The sequence below is a fragment of the Coloeus monedula genome (genome assembly GCF_965178545.1).
Source record: "Coloeus monedula genome assembly, chromosome: 19".
Taxonomy (NCBI): Eukaryota; Metazoa; Chordata; class Aves; order Passeriformes; family Corvidae; genus Coloeus; species Coloeus monedula.
In genome coordinates, this window is record NC_138799.1 from 1,494,474 (window position 1) to 1,521,557 (window position 27,084).

Sequence of the window (27,084 nt, forward strand, 5' to 3'; positions counted from 1 at the left end):
ACCCTGCCTGCCCAACTGGTGAATTATGCAGGGAGATATATATATAATAAAACAATCGGATCCATTTTGTTGTCAACAGACCATTCTTCTTCAGCTGACAAGAGAACAGCCCAGGCTGGGGCTCTGGAAAGAGCAGGCAGTGCCTGGGGAATTGCTGAGCTTCTCTTTCCTGCATGTACAGGGGCATCTTGGAGGGCAACACTGAGCAGAGAGAGGCCCTGGTGTGCTGGAAAAAGGAGGAAAGGTGTTGAAAGAGAAGAAGAATGAAGTTTAGAACAGTAAAAGTCTCCAGAATGGCAGGAAATCCCACATCCAGAGCACTGACAATCACCTGGAATCACACAGAGGATCACTGAGGTTGGAAAAGATCTCAAAGATCATAAAGTCCAACCTGTTCCAAATCCCCACCTTGTCCCCAGCCCAGAGCCCTGAGTGCCACCTCCAGCCCTTCCTTGGACACCTCCAGGGATGGGCACTCCAAACCTCCCTGGGCAGCCCCTGACAAGGCCTGAGCACCCTTTCCATGCAGAAATTCCTGCTGATGCCCACCCTGAGCCTGCCCTGGCCCAGCCTGAGGCCGTTCCCTCTCCTCCTGTCCCTGTTCCCTGCCAGCAGAGCCCGACCCCCCCGGCTGCCCCCTCCTGCCAGGGACTTGTGCAGAGCCACAAGGCCCCTCCTGGCAAAAGAAGCTTTGAAGACATCCCAGTGAAGGACTAATGCAGCATGATGGATTATCTGGAGCACACACTTCTGATCCTTCTCTCTTGTGTTTAACTCAGCATCTGTTTATGCATCTAAACCTCCTGCATGGTGAAATACAGGGGGAGTTTAATGTGCCCAACTTTGCAAAGCTGTGGGAAGTGACCAGTTTATACTTTCTATCTAATTGGCAGGTTTTAATTTAAATTGGGAGGGATTTAATTTAATAGCAAAGCTTTTCCCAGCTAACAGACCTCTTCTAGCAGGTACTCATTATGTGGGATACTCTACAGACTCTGTTTCTTCATTTATGCGTTAGAGGCAATTTTAAAAAGCCAGATTAAGACAGCTCTCTGCCTTTCATTAGAGATTTGCAGATGTCTTTTGCTAAGCCATAACTAGCTCCTTCATCATTAATTTTTTGGGGCTGTGCCTTGGAGACACTGCCTGGCAATTAAACAAAGTTCTTACCAGAGAGCTTTCCCTCCTTACCTTCATCCTGAAGTTTGTTGTTCTCCAGGACTGCAAGGACAAGGATTTTGGATGTTCTCATCCCTGCAGGAAGACAGCTGCTGTGCTGCTCAGGGCAGGAGAGTTCCTGTGGATCTCCCGCAAAGCCTGAGGGCTTCACCCTCCTGGATGAGTGAGTGGGAGCAAAGCTGATCCCCTGGAGCAGCAGAGAGGTGACCACGTCTTCTGCCATGTGCCGAGGCCAGCCCTAAAACCACTCAGTCTGAGGCGAGGCTCCGAGAAACCAAACGCTGCCCACAGAAGTGCTGTCCTGGTTTAACCCCAGCAGCAGCCAAGTCCCCACACCCCTGGCACTGGGTCAGGGTGGGAAGGTTTGGGGGTGCTCATCGATGCTGATACCACTGAACCAAACCCTCTCCCCCTCCCTCCTGCCAGGCTCCCTGGCACCTGCTACCAGCTCAGAGGTGGAAGCGCAGGGCTGCTCGTGTGGTGAGGGCTGGGAGGATGAGGAGAGGAACAGCAAATGTTGGACAGAGGCAGGGCCTGTGTGTGCCTCCAAGCACGGGAGCTTTCCCCAGGAAAAGCCCCATTTGCCCAGGAACCGCCCCGGCTCCTGCCGTTCCCGGCTCGGAGCGCCCGGCGATGCTCGCTCCGTGCGGCTGTCACTGAGACAACGCCCACCCTGCCACCCTGTGTGCTCCCTGCACCAGGAACACTTCCCTCCTCACTCCTCTCCCACTCCAGTGGGAATTAAACTCCCAGTGACCCACACAGGTGTGTTCCTCCCACCTGACCCCCGTGCTCTCCTCACCCGAGCCAACGTGCAGCTTCCAGAGACTAGTCCAGGAACAATTACTCTTATTAGTAAATATCTATCTTCATGACATATTTCTCTTAAATAATCCCTGTGCTGTACTTTCACTGTTGATTCCATTAAGCACACTGGATATTAACACCATTTTCAATGTTTCTAAGATTTACAGGAGTGTTAGCAAAGACACAGCTCATAACCACAACATCTGCTCATCTCCCAGCTTCCAGCATTACACACACGACAAAGAAACACTCACAGAGAGAAAAGAATAAATTCTGGAGAATTTCACAAGTCATTAGACTATTTAAGCGTTTTGGAGAAGGCCGCTGGTTTTTAAAACTACTTTGGATCATGAGGAGAAATAAAAATTAGATTTAAGTTTAGCACTCTCTGGGTGTGGTATGTCAGGCTCTGGGCTGGGATCTTCTAGTGCAGCAATGTGAGAATTACAGGATATTGATTTACAGCCACCAGGACCCTGGGCCATGTGTCACTCTGCTCCTCCATCACCTCACAGCCCTCTTTGGGTCACATCCCCAGGACACAGAGACAGCCCTGGGGACATAACTTGGGACTCCATCAGAGAGATGGAACTTGGGTTAACCTCAGCAGTTAATTGGTTGCATTCTGTGACAAAGGCATCGCGAGGGATTTGCAGACCAGGGGCTGTGCTGGTGCCTCAGATCTGCAGCAGCAAGGCCACACCAGCAAGCACCCACTTGGACGGGTTTTCCTTCGTTTTGAGGTTAAAAGTCCACACGTAGGTTGGCCCTCTCTGGCGTGTTTTGTACAGAGGACACGGGTACATGCCCCGGCTGTCCTGTTTGTCAGCAGGAACGGCCCTGATGAACATGACAGGCATGGCCGGGGTCAGCTCCTTGAGCCTGGCGTCCGTGATTATCCCGGTCTGTGAGGAAAGGAGGCAAAGCACTGGTCAGATTTCCAAGGTGTCCATCAGCTGCTCTGTGATGTACCTGAGCCCCCATGATCTTTATCCAGGCTGCTCCTACTGGGGAGATGCAAGCAGGGGCTGGAGGAGTGTGTTTGAGGAAGGAGGGTCTGGATGCAGCACCTCCCTGTCTCACCACAGTGTAGACCATCCCCAGGGTCCAGCTGCCTGCACTCTCACCAGATGCTCAAACCTTCACATCCAAGCCAGACTTTGTGTGGGTACAGTGTCCCTGGCCCTGTTCAGCCACTTTATGAACAAAGTTTCACTTCTCGTGTCCTGCCTTCAACCGTGGTGCAGCTTGAGGCCATTTTCTCTTGTCCTATTGCCAGGAAACCAGTGACAGGACAAGAGGAACGGCCTCAAGCTGTGCCAGGGGAGGCTCAGGTTGGACACCAGGAGGAAATTCTTCACTGAAAGGGTGATTAAACATTGGCAGGGACTGCCCAGGGAGGTTTGGAGTGCCCATCCCTGGAGGTGGCACTCGGTGCTCTGGGCTGGGGACACAGTGGGCATCGGGCACAGCTGGGACTCCATGGGCTGGGAGGGCTTTTCCACCCTCAGTGATCCTGGGATTATTCTCGTGCAGCTCTTCCTCAGGGTTTTGCCAGACCAGAATCGCCTCGTGGGAGGTGTTGCTTATGGTGGGAGAGAGGGTGGACACCTGAACTCCTGGGATGGAGAACAACCCTCACTTGAGAAGAGCCTGAAAGTCACTGAGTAAGGTCCCACCACAGCACCCCGATGTGAGCATGACCTGGGACACCCCTGTCTGGGCACTGAATGCACACGGGGCTTGTGTGGCCCCACCACGGGCTTGTTCCCACTCTCATGGATGCAACCAAGAGAATTCAAAAGGACTTTCCTGTGGGAATATCACCATTAAATATCAAGTCCCTGCCATCCTCCTCCAAGCAATGCCCTGCCCAGCAGGCTGCCCAACCCAGGAGAGGGAGAGAACCCTGCCAGGACAAGAAATCAAGTTTGTTTCTCTAATTGGGGTCTCTCTGGCTTTTTTTTCTCTCTCTTCCTGACAATAAAATACCCTGCACATCAATCCATATCCAGGGAGAATTGCCTAATGGAGGCTGGAGAGACCAAATGAAAACAAATAGGGAAATGGAAAGGAAACTTTTCAGTGCTAAAGAAGCTGCCTCTCACTGCAGCTGAGCTTCACATATCATCATTATTCCAAATGCTCTCGGATCAGAGTTGTGGGGTGAGATTCAGCCTCTCCAGTAGTTTATTTAGTTCTGCAAAAGAGCGAAGAAAACACACCTTGGTTTAATTGTGCTAATGCCATCTGTTCTACTCAGCTATGATAAATCCAACTCTCGTTTAGGGTTTTATATTTCCAACGTGCTGAAAAAACATTAAATAATTTGTGTAATACCTTGCACAGTAGCTATTTATGAAACATTATTATGCAATCTTCTTAAATCCACACCTTTCATTTCTGAGACTGGGTTTTGATCAGGCCTTTTTCTTTTTTTTCTTTTTTTTACTGCTGAGATTGCTTCAAATGTGCTTTCCAAGAGATATTCTACCTGTTTCTGGGTTAACAAGAGCTGAAATCTTCCTGAGGTACCTCTGTGTAAGAGATCATTTTGTTATGTCTGGGCTGATTCTCATTTGCATTTTTTATCGCTCTCATCATCAGAAATTAATTCTGCTCTGAAAGCAATTTCTCCTGACTAGCAGCACGGCACTCCTGCTGAAAAGCCACCGTTCTGTGCCTGCAGAGCTCAGGCCTCAGATCCTAAAGGATCCCTCACTTCTGCTTGCCCCAGATTCCCAGCAGGCAATTGAGAATGGGCTGAGGGCACAAAGAGCTGTCCCAAACCAGGGGTGGTGACAGATGGGCCCAGAGCCAGCCCCTGTGACCCAAAGCCCTGCACTCTCTGCACGTGGAGGTGGTCCCAGCACAGGTTCCTCACACCACAGCCCCGTTGGGGTCAGCTGGCCCAGGGACCCCCAGCATGGCTTGGCTGCCTTTGGGATGGAGTCACCTGTTGGCAGGGAAGGGGGACACAGAGCCAGCAGGGATCCCTCCAAGGTGGTCCCAGAGTGGTGGTGGACAAGGGAAATGAGAAAAACTTCTTCCTGTGAGGGTGGGCAGGCCCTGGCACAGGGTGCCCAGAGCAGCTGGGGCTGCCCCTGGATCCCTGGCAGTGCCCAAGGCCAGGCTGGACATTGGGGCTTGGAGCAGCCTGGGACAGTGGGAGGTGTCCCTGCCCGAGGTGGGGTGGAATGAGTTGATCTCTAAGGTCCCTTCCAGCCCACCCCCGTCTGGGATTCTGTGGTGCCATGCCAGGGGTTGTGCTGTCCACAGCTGGCAAAGCTCCATGGAGCACACGAGGGTGTAAAACCCACCCCTGCCCTTCTCCCACCACGCTCCAACCCCCTTGGGGAGGGGCAGGGCACACTTTAGACATCAAACTCTCCATTGCTGAGAGCAAGAAAGCCAAGAATCCGTCAGCAGCGTGAGATAAAATGTCTCAAAGTGTCCCCAGCCACAGCATCCTTCTGACTGCCACTGAGTCCCAGTGACTTGAAGAGGGCTGCAGCAAGAGATCATTTGCACCCAAAATAATCTGCTTAGTTTCATTTCATCTAATAGCTGCCTGCTGTTTTGTAATGAATGTTTTATAAATTTAAGACACCCAAGGGCAAACATAAATGTTTAAATAAATAGAAAAATGTGAGTAGCAGAACACAGAAGGACTCTTTCCCTTTTTTGGAGGCTCAACCTAAATGTGAAATATTCTTTTAAAAGTGGAGGTGTTCCCCAGAGGAATTCTCCTAAACGTGCTCTGCCATTTTTATCAGAGGATTAATTTGGAAGGAGCACACAACCCAAAAGAGCTGTGCACCTGTTTTAAAAGTCCTGCATCCATTAATGCACACTGGTACTCACTGGATTATAGGTAAAATGAATAGTTCCACTAGGTGGAAATGATATTTCAGTGTGAGCAGCAACCCATGAAAATATCCTTTTCCTCTCTGAAATAAATTGAAGCATGATACCCAGAGATTATGAATGGCTCCATAAACATAATTGCTCAGTATCTTTCAATCACAAGGAAAATGTAATCAGAAAACCACATTTACTGGAGTTGGGATGGTCTCTGAAGGCAAATCCTGTTGCTGGATGCAATCACCCACACCAGTTATTGGAGGGAGGCAGAGGGGAGAAGCCAAGTATTTCCCAAAGATTTCTGGCTTTGCACCACCAAAACCTCTCACTCTTCACTCCCAGCACTGACTGGAGCTGGGTGAAACCCGGGCAGAATTCATTTTCTCATCGTGGTGGCAAAGAAAACATAACAGCAGGCACTGGAATGTTCTTAAATGGAATATTTGATAGGCAGGACCAGGAATTTTTTAAAACACTCTCTGTTCTGGCGTGTCCTGCTGATTTCTGTCAGGTTTTTAGGGAAGCAGAAATCCAGTGCTCCCTGTGGTAGGGGCTGTGATCTCCCAGGGGTTGTGTATGGCAGCCACACCAGAGGCTTGGAGAAGGGAGCAGCCAGGGAAGTGTGGGGCCAGAGCTGGGAGATGGACAGGGCTGGGCCCTGTTCTGCTGCTGTGACTTGTGCTGTGAGCAGAGAGATCTGACCTGGCCCACGTGAGATCCTCACTGCAATCTTCCAGCAGAGCTTTTGCCAATGTTCCCAGCTGCCTGTGGCTTCCCAGACCCAATTCAGGCCATTTCCAGAGTGAAAAACAGCCTGGAGCTTTCAACTCCCCGAGGATATGTGATGAAATGGCATCCATCAGGCAGGTCCCAGCTTTCCCTAGTTTCCTATCCTTCATGGAAAACCATTGCAGAGAGGGAGATGATAAATAAGTGGAATGTTAGATCAGAATTGCGAGGTCAGGCTGGGATTTGGAGTGTGACAGGCACGGCCTCGCTGCTCAGCACCCAGCACCACATCCCACAGCACATAAACCAGCATCTCCAAGGCTGGCTTGGAGCCTGAAGAGCTGGGGCTGGCTACAGAGCTGGTTTTGGCATGAGAACCTCTTCTCGTGAGGGGGTAAGCTCGACACAGATATGAAAGTTCTGGGTGACCCATTTTGAGGAGCGTTGGCTCTCTCATGGATCAGCAGCAGCAGAGCACGAGCTGCTCACAGGAAGAGCTGCAGAAAGCCCTGTCCTTGAATTCCCATGCACTGCACAAACTGGGGGTCCCAGCACAAACTGGGAGCCATGGCACCACGGGCCAGGTGACTCAGAGGTCCGAGCCCATGGGGAACTGTCAGCCCAATGGCTCTCATTGTGCACACTGTGCTCCTGACAGCTGGGAACTGTCCCAAGGACTGACAGGGAGACCTTCATCCAGCTTTATTTACGGGGTAGCTAGAGGATGAGATTCACTGCTGGTCACAGACCCTACCCAGGCAGATGGCATCCTGCAGCACCTGGCAGTGGAGGGACAGTGCTCTGGGTTTGGCACATCCAGCTCTGAGGATGTCCCCTCCTTTCTCCCCACTGCTGCCAAACAGGCAAGTGAGTGACCCCACAAAAGTCTGCCAGGTCACTTCTGGAGGCAGCAGTGGAACCACATCCGTGTGAAGGTGTGGGGACAATGCAGCCCTGAGAGAACCCCGTGGTTTGTGTCTGTAGCAGCACCTCAAGTACTGACTGAACCCTGAGGCTGAGATTCCCCTTGTACCAACGGGATGGTCGATGGTCAGTCCAAGCTGACCGCCCTGCACAGCCATGGAACACCCAGCTCCAAGGGGGGTTCCCCTGACACCCTGGACACCCACTCAGGCTGCACAGGACAGGCCCACATCTCCCATCTCTCATTCCCAAAGAGCTCAGGTGACTATTTGAGATGAGCTCCTGTTCCCTGGAATACCCAGGGAAGAACACAACCCCTGTGGGTCCTCTCTCAACCCACGAGCCTTGCAGAGCTCACCTGAGTGTCCCAGCGTGCTCCCTCCATGAACAGCCCATGGACATAGGCCCCTTCACGAGGAGCACTGGCAAAATCCTCTCTGCTCTTCTTTGTCACATCGCACTGCAACGTCATCTTGTCCAGAGGCCACTTGTTCTTCCGGGCCGTGGTCTGCATGATGGCTGTCAGGATGGACTGCGGGTTGAAGAACCCTCCAAGCCACAATGTAGAGGGTAAGGAGAAGTCCCTGGTCCAGGCCTCGAGCTCGTTGATGCGAGCCAGGAGGTCGGCAAACCACAAGCCCAGGCTGGCCGTGGAAGGGTAGGATCTCTTCACCCAGGACTCGGGCACCATGTCCAAGAAGAGGGAGTTCTGCAAGTTCTCCATGTCGCTGGTCATGGTCAGCTCCCCCTGGTGAGAAAGGGCACAGTCAGCTCTGACAACTGCCCAGCAGAGCCTGCTTGGAAGCAGAGCTGGGCCAGGATGTGGGGAAGAGCGCAGCACCCCACACAGTCACTGCTGCCCACGTACCGGGAGTGACTTCATGAGTTTGGGGTTTTCTTGCACACTTCCTATTGCATATTCCTGCATCCCCATCCTCTCTGCTGTAAAAATGCTACTGAGAGGAAAAGCTGTGTAACAGTGACAGCAGCAGGGCTGTCCCTCAGTTGTCCCAATGTTTTTTCTGTTTTCTCTCATGGACTCGCAGATTTTCAGGGGTGTAAAGCTGTTCTCACTCACTGCCAGGGCAGGATACTGGAGTCTCTGATGATCTACTCTAAAACTGTCCAAATATTTGTTATGTCAAGTCCTATCCCCCTCCTCTCCTCCACCCCCCCCCCCCCCCCCCCATTTACTGCTTTGCAGTGCAAGATTGTCTTTCTGACTTCACGTGTTGTCTGCAAATACAATCACAGCTCCTTCCACAGCAGGGAAACACACAACAAACTAAGATATGATTCAGCCAAGTGAGATAAAGAGAGAGGTTTGACTTTTCCTTTGTGCAGCAATTAATTAGTTTTAAAGCTTTTAGAAGCCTGTATCAGTTCTGCCAGAAGCGCTGAATTCCAGGACATTCCACTGAAGTACAACGTGAGGGTGGCTGAACACTGGGACAAGGTGTCCACAGAGGCAGCGGAGTCTCCATTCTTGGAAAGGTTCAAAACCCAGCAGGGCATGGTCCTGAACAAGCTGCTCTGCCTGTCCCTGCTCTGGGATGGGGTTGGACCAGACAATGTCCTGAACAACTCCTCTGATTCTGGCTCACTCATGCAGGATGTGAAGAGAAAGCCTGCAAAGCAGGCTCAGCTTCCCTGGTATGGAATGATCTCCACGACTGAAATCTCTGCACACTCTGTGCTCAGCTGGAGGGGCACAACACCCCCAGCACTTTGGAGACTCACAGATAATGTCGATCACTGCTCTCCATTATAAACACTTCCTTTTGTTCCCTTATCACTTTGCCAAAATTTATCTGATTTACAATTTCACTTTGCCTCGGGCAAAGTGTTTTTGGAAAGATTAGCTGAAATCAGTTGAGCCATTGCTGAGAACTAGGGTGAGGGAATTGGGTCAGTCTATTCACATTAGAAGATTCCAACTGTTCTTTCACAGGACTTCAGTGCCTCCAGCCGTGAGGTCAGCAGAGGTGCCCTTTGCTGGGGCCACAAAAATCTATGGAGCTTTAGCAAAAGTTGAAATCATCTTAAAGCAGCCCCCACAGTTGTTTGGCAATGCTTGTCAGAGCTCAGCAGTTAAAGATCCCTGCAGTTTGTTCCTGTGCTGACCATGCCCTGTGGGTCACACTGACAGCTGAAAAAGACCTTTAATATCACCAAGTCCAGTCATATAATTGTGACTTGGACAGTGTGTGGCAATTAGATTTAATGTGGGGAAGGATGTGCTGTTTAATGTTGGTCGGGGAACGAGGGGATGAATAGCGTGCAAATAAACCACAAACAAAATAAACCACAGGAATCACAGGTGCAGACCTGTCCCCAAAGCCTGCCACCAATCACGGCAGGGCAGGAGATGGGATCTGCAGAAAAGGCTCCTCTAAGGGCTGCAGCAGCCGCAGCCCCTGGGCTGGCATGCAGGGACACCCGGGGCTGGGACTGCAGGAGAAGCACAGAGCAGAGGAGCAGCAGCCTTTGCCATTTCTCCCTCTGGTGTTTGCTGCAGAGACGCATCTGAAGGCTCTGAGAGGCCGTCAGTGGGCACTTCAAAGAGTCATGGAGTCCTTAAGGCTGGAAAAGACCTTTAAGATCACCAAGTCCAACCGTCCCCCCAGCAGCACCACCGTGCTCACCACGGAACCACGGCCTCAGGTGCCACATCCGTGGTTTTCTGGACACTTCCAGGAATGGTTCCTCCCTCTGAGCCTGCCCTTGGCAGCCTGTGCTGATGCTTGACAACCCTTTATGTGAAGAAATTTTTCCTAATATCCAACTAAACATCCCTTGGTGCCACTTGAGGTCATTTCGTCTTGTCCTGTCACTTGTCACCTGGGAGAAGAGACACCTGGAGAAGATGCACCTACCTGGCCACATCCTCCTTAGGGCAAACCAGGCTTGCTCTGGGGTTAGCAAAACTTTCTCCAAGGAAGTGCCCTGCAAAGAGACCAGAGCCTCCCTTGGCAGACAACTGTCTCCAGGCCAGGAATCCTCTGAGGGAACCAAGGATCCTCTGAGGTGACCACACTGTGGCAAACACAGCCCTGGGATTTGCTGGATGGCGGCCCCAGCAAGGGCTTGGACACACACCTGCTCCCTCCACTGTGTCCAGCCCCTGGGAGGAAGGGTGTCAGCTGAATTTGGGCCCTGGAAATGTCCCCTTGAGCACTTCTGGTTTTCAGAACCTGACTTACAGCCCTTATCCTTTTTTTCTTCCCTTGTCCTATTTCTTTCCTTTTTTAGTTCCTGTGAAAATTTCTAAGCATTCCCACTAAAATTCCTTTTGTCTGGCAATAGGCAAGGGCAGGAATTCAAGGGAAGTCCCCAGCACCCCCTAGTTCCAATGGGAGCTGAGAACTTTTTGTGTGCCTGGAAACCACTGCAGCCCTGGATCTCCATTCAGAATCTCCCTCCCTCCCAAGGTCTGTGGATTCCCATCCCAAAATCCCCTCCCTGCGAAATGTTAATCTCTCAACAGGATGGACTGGTGCAAGGCAAGATTAAACCTCTGCTCCAGACATGATTTGTTAAATGCAGCAAGGTTTTAAAGGCAGACACTGTCTGAACCTGCTGGGTTTCCCCACGGAGAGCTGATTTCTGGTGGATAGAGAAAATCCTGAGTACAAAGGGTTTAAGATGGGGTTCGAAGCTAAAACAGCAAATAAGGTTAAATGAAAAAGGAGCACTTGCAATTAGTACTAAAATATGAAGAACAACCTTCCAAAATCTCCATCATGATCTCCATCCTCAGGAGAAAATGGGCACAAAGAGGAGCTACCAAGGGGCTGGGCTAAAGCCATGGCAAGGCCATGCAGGAAGAAAAGAAAGTCCTGCACTGGCCACAGCAGGACACTGCAACAGGAGGATTTTGTGCTCCTGGAAGTGTTTTGACGTGGGTAAGAACATGGCAGAATGTGTGCAAGCAGCCAAATTGATTTGAAGACAACCCCCCTCGATCATATATCATGTCTAGTTTTACTTGCAGGAAACAAATGAATTAGCAAATGTAATTCTCAGCAAGGCTTGAGAAAAGCAATTTTTAAAGCCTGCGCACTCAAGCATGCTTTGAGTCTCCTGTGAGCGTTCAAAGCATCTACAGCAGCAATCTCATAGAGTTGTCCAAACACAATTATGCATAAATTTGCATTTCAGATGCTGAATACTAAAGTGCATCAGAAATTATTCACGTTACTTTTAAAATTTTTTTTTCCCCCAACACTGGGAGTAATTTTCATTTAAAGACACCCTTGAAGGAAATCCTAATCAGCCTGCAGCCATTCCCTCAAGATGAGCACACTATTGGCACAAATTGTTTTCTCAGTTCAGGTTATTTTCACTTGATACCCAGCTTGCCGATCAAAATTTGGTCTTTGCTATTTTACAGTACATATTATCCTCATTCTGGAGGCTCATCCTTCACCCAAATTGCAAACCAGAGGATCTGCTTGCAAAAACGAGGCTGGTACAACATTAACATGCAAGTGCTTCAGCCCAGCCTCTGGTCCCACCCAAGCCAGCCAGAACAAAGGGCTTTGAAATGCACCATGCCAGTTATTTCTGATGGCTACCAGTCTATCGCAATTTCTCTTCCTCCTAATGGGATGTCTCCTATTTTTGGACCAAACAATCACTTTCCGCTAGGACGACACGATGAATTATTCAAAAATTCAAATTAGCCGTGACATTTCCGAATCGCCGCCTTCTGGCAGATCCTTCAGTCAGTTAAAAACAATAAGCCTTGTTTTCTCTGGGCGTTATTTATTCTCTGCTGAGCTCTGTGGGGCCTGGTTTGTAAACTCTCCTCCTCTGAGTGCTCTCAGTGCAGGCCCCCAGCCCCAGAGATGAACGGGCTCTCACTGAAAGGAACAATTAAAGAAGGATTTCTTCCCCAAGCTCAGTGTAAGGCCCAGAAGTCAAGCCAGGGCAGCAGCAGAAAGAGCCATCATCCCCCTCTGGCTGTTCCGTGGTCCTTGAGGTGTGGAAAGTGACGTGGGGGACGCTGAGCAGGGTTTTGGGCCATGCACAAGGTCAGTTCAGCTCTGCAGGGACCCACGTGTGACATCTACCTGCAGACACAGAAGAACCAGGCCCAAGCTGTGCCAGGGAAGACCTGGTTTAGATATTAGGAAAGCTTTCTTCAGGCAGGGGGCTGTAAAGCACTGGAACAGGCTGCCCAGAGCAGGGCTGGAGTCACCAACCACAGATGGACAGAATATTCCAAGCTGGAAGGGGCCACAAGGATCATCGAGTCCAACTCTTAAGTAAATGGCCTGTGCAGGGATTGAACCCAGAGCCCTGGTGGTGTCAGCACCAACTGAGCCAAAGTACCCTGGAAGTGTCCAGAAAACCACGGATGTGGCACCTGAGGCCGTGGTTCCGTGGTGAGCACGGTGGTGCTGCTGGGGGGACGGTTGGACTTGGTGATCTTAAAGGTCTTTTCCAGCCTTAAGGACTCCATGACTCTTTGAAGTGCCCACTGACGGCCTCTCAGAGCCTTCAGATGCGTCTCTGCAGCAAACACCAGAGGGAGAAATGGCAAAGGCTGCTGCTCCTCTGCTCTGTGCTTCTCCTGCAGTCCCAGTCCCGGGTGTCCCTGCATGCCAGCCCAGGGGCTGTGGCTGCTGCAGCCCTTAGAGGAGCCTTTTCTGCAGATCCCATCTCCTGCCCTGCCGTGATTGGTGGCAGGCTTTGGGGACAGGTCTGCACCTGTGATTCCTGTGGTTTATTTTGTTTGTGGTTTATTTGCACGCTATTCATCCCCTCGTTCCCCGACCAACATTAAACAGCACATCCTTCCCCACATTAAATCTAATTGCCACACACTGTCCAAGTCACAATTATATCTTGTTTGGGGCTCTGGGATTGGAACATTAAATCACTTCTGTTTACCTGTCTCAGGAAACGGAATTTTCAATTCCACTGCCTTATGCTAGAAAATAAGAGAAATCTGTTTATGATAATTGACTACATAAATATCAGCTTCTTTCAAAAGGGGCTGTACACACTGACCCACCACAAGTGTCGCTGACGTCTCTCCTTTAATAAGCACCAGCAGCAAATGCAGTGCAGCCACATCTGCAGCTGCTGGCTCCAGGGTGCAGCTGGCATTTGGGAGCAGCTTGGTCCCAATCCTGCTGCTGCCTAAATCACGAGCCAAGCCTGCCCCTCCCTGTGCAGGGTGGGCAGCTGAAGGTTTCTCTTCCCAGCTGTCCCTGGGAGAGGTTTGGGATGTCATTCCATCCCAGGGCTGGCCCTCCTTGCTCACCCTCAGCTCTTCCTGGGAATGGGCTAGGTCAAAGCCCAGATCCTTCAGCCACAGTGGTCCCCAGCTGTGCAAACCAGCTGTGAGAGCTGAGCACTGCAGTGAAATGGGATGGCAGCCTGTCATTGTGGAAATGATGGAGCAGCGAATGCCCACTGACTGATGGGCAGGACATCCTCCAGGGCCCGGCTGTGTGTGCAGGGTGAGGCAGGGCAGGCAGCAGAGCAGTGGTGAAGCTTTGCTCTGCCGGCTCCAGGCTGCATTCCTGCCCTGCACTGCAGCCTTCCCAAGGGATGGACAGCACCTGGCTGCGGGGAAGAGCCCCAAGGCAGAGGGAGAGTGCTGTTCCAGAGGACCAGGACTGCCCAGGCAGCTCCTGGCAGTGCAGCCTGACCGTGCTGGTTCATCCCCTAAGGGGCACTCAGAGCCTTTTATATTTTGTCCCACTAAGTGCCTGGGCGGGTGCAGGAGGTGACTTCTCCTCCCAGTGGATGCAGCATCAATCACAGCCCTCCCATGCACCCTGCTGAACCCAGAAATCTGTATCCTAACTGGTGTGGCGAAGCCAGCACCCACGGGGACACAGACATGGGGCAGAGTCTCGTTTCACACCAGGTGGAGGAGCAGCAGCAGCAGCAGTGGAGCCCCACAGACAGTGACTCCCTTGGGAAGGTCAGCTCCCGCCCTCCTCCAGTGGCTCACACCCAGCAAGGGCAGTTGTAGCTCTTCCAAAACTCTTGTGGTTTTAGCCTTTTTCTCTCACAGTTCTGGACATTTTGTGCCTTCACACAAAACCAATCTTTGATTTCAGCTCAGCCTGTGCCTCTGAGACACTTTGTTCCAAGTTCCCCCCACCGATGGACGTTTTATGAAAAGATGTGATTTTTGGCTCACCTTTAAGTAGGCCATGTCTCAATTTGGGAGTGACCTGCTGTTGCTGTGCCACAATCTGGGGTGGCCAGAAGCGCTTGGCCCCTGTTACCCAAAGGCAGCACTGCTGTGTGTGCCTGTAACCCCTCCCAGTGCCTGCAGACACTGTGCCATCAGAAATCCACCTGTGAGCCCTGTGGAGCCAGCAGCAAAGCATTCCCTGTGACACCTCTTACTCCCTGAGCAGCACCCTGCAGGATTTTCCAGCTCTCCTACTGATGCCATGAAGATTTTTTGCCTTTTCTTTTATACCCCTGTTATACCTTTTTATAACTTCTGTATTCCCAGTGCTTTTTGCCTCATTCTTGGACTTGTTTGTCAAGCTGAGAGACTCAACATTTTAGAAGCTTCGTAGCCAGGGATCAGCGTGCCCCAGAGCCCAAGGTCCTCTCCAGAACACATTCTGTAAACCAAGGTAGAACCATCCAGGGGAAGGTTCCGTGGGGAGGGGGGCTCACTTGAGCCTCTCATTGGGGAGTCTTTGATAGATCTGCTAATTAGTAACACCTAGAATGTGATACCTGATCTTTTGGGGGTGGGCATTGTGGGGTGCATCTCGATGCACATGACCTGGATGTGTGCACCTAAGGATCCTTAAAATAAATACCAAGGTAAAATCCCTTTTCCCCTTCTAACCGTGTTTGACTCTTGATTTTAAGACCAGGAAAAGGCATCAGTACCTTCAGCCCCAGCTCCAGCTCCGCCAGCGAGCGCCTGATTTCGGCGGTGAGGACGTTCATGCGCTCACACTCCTGCAGGGCAACCACAGCGTAGGGTGTCCTCTCCTCCACCTTTGCCATCAGCTCTGCCATGTTGAACTCATCTGTGAGCTTCTCCAGCATCTCTTCCAGAAGGGTTTGCACCTGTGCCAAAGGCAGGAGAGAGGGGGATGCTGGTGGGCGATCCCTGGGCTCACAGCTGCCTGAACTGTGAGAACTCCCTCTGCCCATCAGTGTTTCCAAAACCATCCCTGTCAGCCGTGGGCACCTTTCAAAGAGCTTGCCCCATCCTATTAAAATCCAAATGCTGACAGAAGTTAATGTCAGACAGGCAGCTTTCAAAATGATGGTTTATAAATGTCCCTGTGACATGTGGCAGCCTCCCTTCTTCTTGGCTCTCTTATTTCTCCCGAGCTCACACTCACGAGGAGATGGATGGGGCTGGAGCCTCAGCTGAGCCTCAGGACAACACCGTTTATGAGCTGGTTTTCTCTGGTGTATTGATGGAGAGATGTGATTATATAAAATTGAATTTTAAGCTGAATTTGGCATTCTGGACTACAGGAGCCGTGGAAGAAAAGCATAACGAAACAAAATTATTTTCTGGTCACCATCACAGTTTCTTTGGGACTCTAAGTACTGAACAGGGAAAGCTCCAGTGCAACAGGATCTTTGTAGTATCGAAAAAATTAAATAAAAGAGACAAACCCCTTTCTGACAATGAGGCATGAACACCCCTCCTGTCCATGGGATCAGCTGCATTTCCCAGGGTTACATGGGCTGTGGAAGTGTCTCACTCAAAGCTTTGCTTTACTTCTGAGCTGGAACCTGAGCAACACTTCTGCTTCCTGGGCACTTCTTGGGCACACATAAAACAGTTAAAATTCTATGATCCAAAGTGCCAAACCTGGCATGCAGGGCCAGTGCCAGCTGCCAGCCAGGGCAGGGTCATTTTACAGCCAGGGCCACCAATATTCATATTTTGGACCCTGTACTCCAATCCCCTCCCACTGCTGCCCTTCCCAACCCTCTGCTCCTGCCAGCAGTGACGATGTGTGGGCTGTTATTGCAGCCACACAGGTGGCCAAAGCTGGAAAAGCTCCTCAGCTGCACCTCGGGGGCAATACAGAAATATCTGCTAATTTGAAAGTCCCCTGCAAGTCCCTTTGGCTCTGATTCCTTCACAGCAATTACAGCTCGTTTGCTGTAATGTGACCTCAGAAATCTGTGGGAGTAACTGGACTTGTCAGAGCCTCGGGAAAATGACAGGCTCACATTTTCCCTGAAGCTCCCTAAAATGACCTCAGCCAAACCAGGGGCTGGATATCCTGCAGTGGAGGAGTTGAGACAAGGCTTTGCTCACTCCCATCCAAGGACCAAGTGGAAGGGACAGCTTGGACAATGACAGAGATCACCCCAGGAAGAAAATGAGCTGTGGGAGCGTGTCCCCAGGCATGACACCGGGCACTGAGGTCCCTCTCTGCTTGCTCTCAGGCAGATTTTATTCCCAGGCAGAGCCATGAGGACTTCTATGCTCCTGTGAGAGTCTTCTTGACTGTCACCAGGGTGGTTATGACCTGTGACACCACTGCTGGGGCACTCACTGGTCATTTTGCTTCTCTGGCTGAGGAGTTTATTTGTGTTTCAATAACAAAAGGAGTGGGAGGGGAGAAGAGGCACTCACATTTGCTATCTCTGAGCATCTTGTTTGGCTTTGCTACCTCTGGATTATTCCCCTCACCTCAAATTCCAGTAGGAACTGAAAACTGCCCATGCTGGGCACTTCTAGGAGCCCCTTTAGGGGAAGGCAGTCAGTTCCCCAGCTTCACACCAAGCCAAAGGAAGCTCGTGTGAAACCACGGCTTCGTATGAGCTGCTATTAGCCAGTCATTAATTTGCAAAGCTTCAAACGCAGAGCTGGCACCTTAAGACTGCAGGAGTGAAAACCTGAGCATGTGTTGGCTGATTCCAGATCCTGTCAGGGATGTTTGGGCCACGTTTTAATGAGCTGTGAGTTTCCACAGGGAGGGCTGAGATCAGCCCAGGACACCGGCACAGCAAAGGAGTTCAGCTGGAAAGAAGGAATTACAAGGCCCTTGGGAGCTGGGGAGCTGGAGGGACGTGGTGGCAGCAGTGAGAGGAGGGCTGAGCTCTGGGTGGCACGCTGCGGGTGGCAGGCAGTGTGCTCAGGGGCCCATTGCTATGCCAGTCACAGGGGCTGCTGCTCAGGGAAGGTTTATTTGCAACACCTTCAGAGGATGATAACGAAGGCTCTGCAGTGCAAGGGGTAATTAAGAGGCACTGCCCTGTTACTGCCAATACTCAGGTACACCCCGCCAGCGCGATGCTCTGCATGAAACCAAGCTTGAGGCAGGCAAAGGCAGAACACAGAACAATGGACAAGCCTGAGCTAGACAGGACTGATGGATGAGACAGGCACCAAACCCCAGCAGCTCTCCCTGTGCACTCTCACCGTCTCCTCCCTGGTCCCCATTCCGCCTTCTCCGGCGCTGCCGTCCCGGGGCTGCAGCTCCAGCACCGCGCGCAGGAGCTGCTCCGAGTGCTGCGTGAGGAAGCCGATCTCGGCGTTGGGGTGCAGGCCATACAGGTGGGGAGACTCTGGAGGCAGGGCATCATCTATGTACTGCACAGAGAGAGTCAGGAGCAACTTATAGGAACAGTCCGGGGCGCTTTGCCTGCAGAGCTCCAGTGCCGGACTCATCCCCCCAAACAGGTCAGCCCAGGCTGCCCCAGCCCTGCCTGTGGCTGAAACACTGGGGAAGTGATGGAGGAAGGAGAGAACAAATGTTTACAGAGCTGCTTCTACTCCTGCTGGGAAAGTTCTGTAATTGCTGGAGTTTGGCTTGGCTCCGTGTCTCAGGCTGGACCTTCTCTAGTAATTATCTTCTGTGCATTTCAGCATCAGCATCCTGGAATCTCTTGTGGGAATTGAGCTTCCAGTAGTTAAGTTTTATGAACAAAACCAGCCTAATGTGCCTCTCTCTGCTACTGCATTTGTGTACAAAGAGCAGATGAGATCAGTAAGTAGATCAACATGACCCTTCAGTGATTCTCATCAAAACTGATGATAAAAGGAGCTTGAAAGGGCCATTTTAGCAAACGGTATGTGGATGTAATTTTCCAGGAGCCCTGCTTAAGTCTCAAGCACCAATACAGTTGTTCTACTCATGCACAAACAGAATGAGCCCGCGATGAAGTAGCAAATTACCATTAGACTTGGCTCATGCAGGGGAATGCTGAAACATCCACAGGAACAGAACATAATGGCAGATAAGAGGAAGAGTGCAGGAACGCTGCAGCCCTGCTCCTGCCTCCTAAGGCAGATTATGGGGCATCCCATTTCCATGCATAAATAATGGCAGCAAACCAAGGGCTTACCTGGTGATAGCCATTATAGTCCATGTTCCCTGGGATGGAAAATCCAGGAGCAAGGCAGAGTTCTCCCTCCAGCATTTCTGGCTTAATAAACTCTTCCAGGTAGGTTTTGCAGAGCCGCCTGTCCCAGTCATCTGTGATGTGACCTCCGTACATGATTTCCCCCACGAGGTAGCGCAGGTCATCGTACGGGACCTGGGTGTGCAGCAGGGAGGGCTGAGCCCAAGCACTGCCCCGAGCCCTCAGGGCTCCCACCTCACTGCTTCAATTTTCTCAGCAAACAAGCATCAGGTAGGAGTTCAATCCTGCCCTAGGAAAGCTTGATCACACCACAGTGTTCCCACTGAGCAAGTAGCACTGAGGCCTCCCATCTCCTCCCAAAGGCTCCCCGAACCATGAAGTTCTAAACCCAAAGGCACCAAGGAAACGGCATTTCAGGACACTTCCCCAGAGCTTCAGCACAAACCAGGCCACCCCTGGCAGTTCAAAGCCACCAGAGCCCCCCTGTGGTGCCCCCACCTTCGAGCTGGCCTCCAGGTAGTTGTAGAGCACGTTGACAGAGATGGTGAGGTCCCCGGTGCTGAAGGGGTACGAGCGGTTCCAGCCCTGGGGGCCGAACTTGCGCCTTTCGGCCACCACTGCGTGGAAATAGCAGAGGGCAAAGAGGATGCTCCTGAACTCCTTCTCCTGGCTGCACATCTCCAGGGTGTCCTGCAACACAGGACACCTGCCCTCAGCCCCAGAGGCTCCCAGGGAACACAAACACACCGGACTTTGGACAGGGGTGAATCACAGAGGCCAAGGCTGGGAAACACCCCCATATCATCAAGTTCAACCTTTGACCAAATAGCCCCATGCCCAATTAATTGTGAACTGTATTTTCTGACCTGTTCCAGGGATGGGGCTCCACCACTTTCCTGGGCAGCCTGTTCCAGTGCTTAACCACCCTTCCAGTTAAGAAATTTCTCCTAACATCCAACCTGAACCTCCCCTGCTGGCACTTGTTGTCCTTGCCCCTCGTTACCTGGGACAGGAGGCCAGTCAAATTGTCCTCCAGTCCATGTTTGCATCTCACACACACGTGCTAATTTTCAAAGTCAGTGGCTTTGCATTGCAAATTTATTGGCAAATTCCAACAAATATTTTCTGACTTAATATTTACAGTTCCCAGCTCCGAGTGGCTTTGCACAGGAACACACACAGGGAAGGAAGGACACATGCACCCACTCAATGCCCCATCACCTGCATGTGCTCAGCATCCCTCACCAGAAACATGGGGAGGGAGCCACAGGATCACAGAACTCTCTGTTGGAAGGACCTTAAAGTCCATGTTTTTCCAACCCCTGCCATGGGCAGGGACACCATCCACTATCCCAGGGTGCTCCAAGCCCTGTCCAACCTTTATCTTAAAAAAATGCTATGTGAGACCTCTAATCCTCTGAGAGCATGACAGAGCTCAGGGTCTGTACAGAAAAGGGGGAATCCATTACTCCAAAGGGTGCAAGACATTGACCAAGTGCAGGTGATAATCAAGAATATCCCAAAATCTGTTTTCTCCTTGATTAGGCAGCACTGGAAGCTCCCTTTGTTACCAGCACTGTGATGAAGAACTGCTTCACGTGTGTGCAGAACACCTTTCTCATTTTAGGAAACATCCCCAGAACAACCCAGTTCACTCTCATTCGGCCTCTCTTCAGTTGTGAATTTCTCTTCAGCTACAAAGCAGAACAATATCCCCTGCACAGAATAAAGGGCCTTCTTTGTAGCCTTCAGCTGAAAGCTAAATTTGAACATCTCTTCTGTATAAAGCAAGGAAATGAGGTGTGAAAGGGACCCCACCCACTCGCTCCAGGATTTCTGATAAGAGATGTTTTATAATCCTCCAGCAATTTAGAAAATGCTAATTGCTATTGATTGAAATAAGCAGAGGCAGGATGAAAACGTTACTTGGGGTGAAGTTTCTCCCCTCCTGTGTTCTCCAGGACATTTTGTCGAGTTCAAGATGATGAATGACAGCAGATAAAAATGGAATAATCTCCCCTGACCGCTGGCACTAATCCTGGCATGGTGCCTCCCCCCACACCTGCTCATCAGCGTTCCCTCCTGCTTTGGGATTCTCTCCACACCAACATCTAAGTGCAAAACCAGCTGTGAGCTGCCCCATTCCCCCATCCCATGACACAGGGCCTGGGGTCCACAATTGTATGGGGCTGCTCTTGCCTCATCCCAAATAACAAGAGGCTTTATGGAGGCAATTGCAGAATGGTTTGGGTTGGAAGGGATCTTAAAGCCCATCCAGTGCCACCCCCTGCCATGGCAGGGACACCTCCCACTGTCCCAGGCTGCTCCAAGCCCCATCCAGCCTGGCCTTGGGCACTGCCAGGGATCCAGGGGCAGCCACAGCTGCTCTGGGCACCCTGTGCCAGGGCCTGCCCACCCTCAGAGCCAAGAATTTCTTCCCAATATCCAATGTAGATCTACCCTCCTTCAATTTAAAACCATTCCCCTTGTCCTGTCCTTCCAGGCCCTTGTCCAAAGTCGCCCTCCAGCTCTCTGGGTACCTTTAGGTACTGGAAGGTCTCCCTGGAGTCTTCTCTCCTCCAGGCTGAACAACCCCAGCTCTCTCTACCTCTCTTCTCAGCACAGCTGCCCCAGCCCTCTGATCAACTCAGTGGCCTCCTCTGGACTCGTTCCAGCTGTGTTTGGGGCCCCAGAGGGGGACTCAGCACTGCAGGTGGGGCTTCCCAAAAGCAAAGCAGAGATTCCTCACGAGAGAAAACAACCCTGCAAGATCTGTGGGTGTGTTCCCAGCACAGCCATGGGCTGAATGGAGAGGCTGGAATAATGTCAGCACCAGTGATCCTAAAGGGCAGTTTGAGGGCTGAGAGCATCTCAGACCCTTCTGATGGGGTCCTGCTGGGAGAGCTGGGTGTGCCAAGGTGTGTGGGTGAGGGTCAGGGTGGCAGGACATGGCACTCGGTGTCCCCAGGACAGGGATCATCAGCACCATGAGTGCTCAGCCCTCGTGTCATGAGGGGTGAACAGGGTCATGGCTGAGACCCCTGGCTCCATCCTGCTCCCAGGGAGTCCTGCAGGGATGGGATCCTGCCCTACTCCTGTCCCTCAGTGTGAGCAGGGCCACAGAGCAGAGCTCCTTCAAGCACAGCCTTGCAGCTCCTCTGGCACTGACCCACACCCTCTGTGGCACTGGGAATGTTTCCATCACTTCCACACACGGGGCTGTTCCCCTGCCCAGGAGGGACAGGGGTCAGTGCCTGCTGTGACAGGAAGGTTTGTGAGCAATAAACACAACGAGCAGCCTGCCACGGGCTGCTCTTGTGGCCCAGCCACTCTCACAGGGCCTAATTTAGATCCTGGCAAAGCAACTCCTGCCTGCAGGCAGCTTCCAGCTCTGATTTGCAACACTCCTGATGTCAGCAAGGTCTTCAGCTCAATGGCCTTTGGGCACACACCACCACCCTCCCTGCGCTGCTCTGGAGGGGGATGTGGGATGGGAGCAGACCAGCAGCTCTGAACCTCTAACCCTGGTTAGACAGCAGGCAGAAAAGTGAGGTTTAACCTGCTCACCTGCCACAGCTTTGGGTGTTAGATGGCATGGGTCACTCACCAGCTCAGAAAGGAGGGACCCAGAAAGAGAAATCAACTGAAACATGACCAAGTCTCCCAATGCTGCAGTTGGAAGTCTGATTCTGTACTGAAAGAGCCTTTCTGAGGTGGTGGAGTCACTGTCCTTGCACATGTTTAAAAAAAGCCTGGATGTGGCACTCTGTGCCATGGTTTGGTTGATGAGGAGGTGTTGGGTCATAGGTTAGACTCCATGATCTCAAAGGTCTTTTCCAACCTGGCTCTCCCTGTGATTCTGTGTGATTCTGTGATCATACACTGGGGAGAAAATGATTAAACTGAACAGAAGCCTGGTGTCCTGTGCCCCGCTGCAGGAAAGAGGCTTCTCAGGACCACCTGAACCTTCTCTTGGGAAACCCAGTGCTTGGAAAGAGATCCGTGCCCGGCTTGTGGGGAAGAGCAGAGGGGATGTTGGACCCAGAGGCTACGTGATGCAAAGGACTGGGGAGGCAATGTCCAGCATGCTCCTCAGGGGCTCCAGCAGAGCTGGCAGGGGCCCCACTGTGCTCCTACCTGGCTGAAGTTGTCCAGGGCCTTGTGCAGGTTGGCGTGCATGCCGGTGGGGGCCTCGCTGGTGATTTTGATGGAGTTTTCCAGGATGCCCTGGGGAATGACGTGGCTCTCCGGGCACGGCGCCGGCTCCGCGCTGACGAAGACGCGGAAATCCCGGTGGCTGCCCTCGCTGTGCTGCTCCAGCTTCTTCTCCAGAGAGCTCAGCCACTTGGCCACCAGGTGGATGTTCTGGCAGGGACAAAGGGGATAAGGCTTGGTTAGTCCCCCCGTTACACCCCCATGGGGTGAGCAGGCACCAAACCCATCCCACCCATGGATGCGCTCTGGAATTTGGGACTTGTCCCAGGAGTGCCTGTGTGCAGCTCCCAGCCCCAAAGATCCACGTGCATCAAGAACATTTTAAAATTCAGAATAATCAATATAAATCAGCAGCAGAGCTGCAAGTGGCAGCTGGGCTGGTTGGGCTCTCAGTGCTGGAATTGTCCTCATTTCAGCAATACCAGCTGATGTTACTCCTGGGGAGCAAAGTTGTTATTCCTGGGGAGAAAAATTGTTATTCCTGGGAAGCAGAGTTGTTATTCTTGGGGAGCAAAGCTGTTTTTCCTGGGAGCAAAGTTGTTATTCCTCCCCCCAACACCACCATGCTCAAATGAAAACATTTGTTCCATTTTCATCAGAATTACAGTGAGGACCCTCAACAGCAAAGATGTCAAACAGGTGATTTCACAAAGTCCTTCAACACAAAAGGATTTATTTATTCATGCAACTAATTGGGCACATCTCTCAGAAGATTAAGCAGAATCGTGGGGAGATGGTGAAGTGGATGAAGTCAAGCCTCAGTTTTCCCCCTAGAGTCCTATACAGCATTATGGTTTCCAGGCAAGAAAACAGCTTTTTGTTATATTAGGAATGGGATTTGTGGGCTAAAGTGCCTGTGTTCTAAAGGCAGGTGTGCAATCTGAACTGGCTGTGTTCATGGGCACTTGGGATGGTGATTTATCCCACCCAAAGAAAGGACAAGGAACTTGCTAAACCGAAATTAAAAGCAGCTGCCAGAAAGATAAACTGCTTGGAGGTGGCAAAGAAATTACATCAAGGAACCATATTAGAGGCTGAGAATAAATATATATCACCTAAAAATGGGGCCAGAAAGGAGCTCTCGTGGTTAAATAGCGGAGTAATGGAGATTATTAGGAGCAAAATTACATTCCTCACCAAGTGGAAGTTTTGTCCAAATGAGAAAAACAGAAAACAGCACAAAATCCAGTCATGGTAAGGTCAAAAAGTACTATAAGAAGCAATATTTTGAAAACCACAAAAGCTAATAAAAAAGCCTTTTCCAGAAACCAGGAACCTACTAGAGAGTCTACAAAACTACAACATGATCGAGGTCTGCAGGGAGCGCCCATGAAAGGCCAGGCCAGCCCAGAGCAGCCCATATTTGCAGGAATATTCCCTGCAGAGCCTGGGGAGGCTCTCACAGTTACAGCCTGGTAGAGTACCTGAAGCCCTGAGGCTGGAAATGTCCCTGAAGATCATCCATCCCACCCTCCTGCTCCAAGCAGGGCCAGCTAGAGCAGGTTGTTAACCGTGTCCAGTTGGGGTTTTTGGATATCTCCAAGGCTGAATCTCCACAACCTGTCTGGGCAATGTGTGCCAGTGTTCAACCACACTCACAAAAAACCCCAAATTAAATTTAAAAACAGCATAATATAGGGACATGAAATGAAATGAATGTTTAAGGGAAATTTGTACCTCAATTTTAGCCCTTTGCTTCTTGCTCTTTCACTCAGTACCATTATGAAGAGCCTGACTCCATCTTCTGCACTTCCCCTGCCACGAGGGATTTAAACACACCAACAAACCCCTCTGAGCCAAACCCCAGCTTCTGGAGGTTAAACAAGCCCAGCCTCTCCTCAAATAACAGATGCTTCTATCTCTCAATTGTTGGAAAGACTCTTAATCTGAAGCAGCAGACAAAGAACTGTTTAGAGAAGTCGATGAGGTAATAAATAGCAAGAGGTCTCTAGGAGCAGATGGTCTCACTCCAAAAAGGACCCCAGAAGTGGAAGGTCAGGAGGCAGCAGCCAGCCTGGCAGGGGCTCCAGCAGGACAGGAGTCACTCCCCAACAGCACGAGTTAGGAATAACCAAGAATCTCCAAGTTCCAACCCATTTTAGAGAGCTAAACTGAGGCTATCACAGTCTGAGCTGTGTGTGTTGTTGGGGCTGGGGTGGAGCTGCTGTCCCCAGGAGCTGCCCCAAGCTGGGGTTGATCTGTCCTGGAGCAGTGCTGGTCACTGGGAGGGATCAGTCCCTGCTGAGCAGGGTGGACATGGCCAAGGGACCAGGCTGGGGGGACAAGGAGCTGTCCCAGCTGACCCCAGGGATGTCCCAGCCATATGGAATCCTGCTCAGCACAGAGCAGGGGAAGGAGGAATGTCGGGAGGGATGGTGATTGCCTTCCCCAGTCACCACGGGGTGTGACAGAGCCCGGCAGGCTGGGGATGGCTGAGCCCCTGCCTGCCCGGGGAAATGGGGAATGAATTCCTTGCTTTGCTTCCTTGCCTGGCTGGCTTTGGCTTTCCCCATTAAATTGTCTGGACCTCAGCCCATGAGTTTTCTCACTGTTAACCCCACATTCTCCCCGATCCCACCCCTGGGCCGTGAGGGAGCAGCATGTGGGGCTCAGTTTCCATCTGGGTTAAACACAGCAGCTCATCCCCATGAACTCCTTTCTTGGGGGCTGGAGAGGGGATTTCTCCAGGCACCCCCCACACCAGCATGGAGCAGGAATTGTCTCTGTGGGGTCACTGTATCCCCAGGCATGGATTTTCATCAGAACCAGCTGGTTATCTTCCCAAACCCAGTATTGCTGCAGGCAGAAGGAAAGGTCTCACAGGCTGCCAACCAGTTAAAACACAGGTACCAGGGGTAGGAAACTACTGGTGGAGTTTTGACTTCTCACCAGATCAAAAACCATCTGAAGGAGCAAATGATTGGTGAGCTGACAAAATTACTCATAAGACAAAGTCATTTTGAGCCCTGAAAATAAAGCCTGGTAGCGAGGAACTGCAGGAGGATGCCATCACTCTAAGTGACTGGCAATGACACTGCAGAAGGAATTCAGTGCTGATAGATGCAGAGTAATGCACCCAGGAAAACAACCCCAGCTACAGATACACACACTGACGGGTCCAAAATTAACTATTATCACTCAGGGAAGAGATCTCAGAGTCCTCACAGTTGTTTCCTGCAAATAACACTTCAATGCTTAACAATGCAACAGCAATCAAATGCCAACAAAGGAGCAGAGAATAAAGCTGCAGACATTGTTTTGCCACTCCATAAATCCATGGTGGGCCTTCATCATGTAAACAGCACCCAGCTCCCACTCCTCTTAGCTCCAAGAGGATTGAACTCCCCCAAAAGGAGACACTCCATCAATAAGGGCTCGCCCATTTGGAGGGAGCAGAGGCTGGGGCAGAGGGAGGGAGTGAAGGGTGAACAGAGCAGGCTGCAAGCTTTGGCAGAAAAGTGGAAGAGCGTTTTCATATGACACAGAACTAAACTGCTAATTTACTGCTTCAGGGTGCTCTGGGAGTTGAGAGAATCACAGAGTGGAGCTGAGCTGGAGGTCACAGAGAGAAACACAGAATCCTTAATGCTGGAAAAAACCCTAAAATCACCAAAACCAACCCCCACCCCAGCACCAGCACCATTAACCCGTGTCCCCAAGTTCCACATCCACATGGGTTTTGAACACTTCCAGGGATGGTGATTCCATTACTGCCCTGTTCCAACATCTCTGCACACCTGCACTATTTCCACCCCCCTCGCTGAGGCTGTGGATGTGCCTGGGGCAGGCAGAAGCCGGGCTGGCAGCGCCTTGAGCCACACAGGGACTGGTGCCACACAGGGACACCCTGGGAGCTCCCTCATGGGAACACAGAAACCTCTTCTGGCTTTCCTGGTAGAGGGTGCAGGTGCCTCCTGTGAGGTTTCTGGTGAGCTACATATGCAGAGATCTCAGCTGGGACTGGAGAAGAGGATGAACATGGTGGGAAGGAAAAGCTGAGCTCCTGTAGGCTGGGACAGAGTGGTGGCT

General features: G+C 51.4%; 1 protein-coding gene across 1 annotated transcript in view; it reads right to left on the bottom strand.

Annotated features, from left to right (window-relative positions):
• Positions 1 to 2,663: 2,663 nt before the first annotated feature.
• The window catches only part of DNAH9 (dynein axonemal heavy chain 9), a gene marked incomplete at both ends in the record, with an annotated part of 144,840 nt that continues 120,419 nt past the window's right edge, over positions 2,664 to 27,084 (bottom strand). Inside the window, 7 exon segments of the mRNA XM_082294246.1 lie at positions 2,664 to 2,891; positions 7,862 to 8,251; positions 15,385 to 15,567; positions 17,897 to 18,067; positions 18,823 to 19,014; positions 19,339 to 19,530; positions 22,978 to 23,205. Coding sequence (XP_082150372.1) covers positions 2,664 to 2,891; positions 7,862 to 8,251; positions 15,385 to 15,567; positions 17,897 to 18,067; positions 18,823 to 19,014; positions 19,339 to 19,530; positions 22,978 to 23,205 — 1,584 coding nt within the window.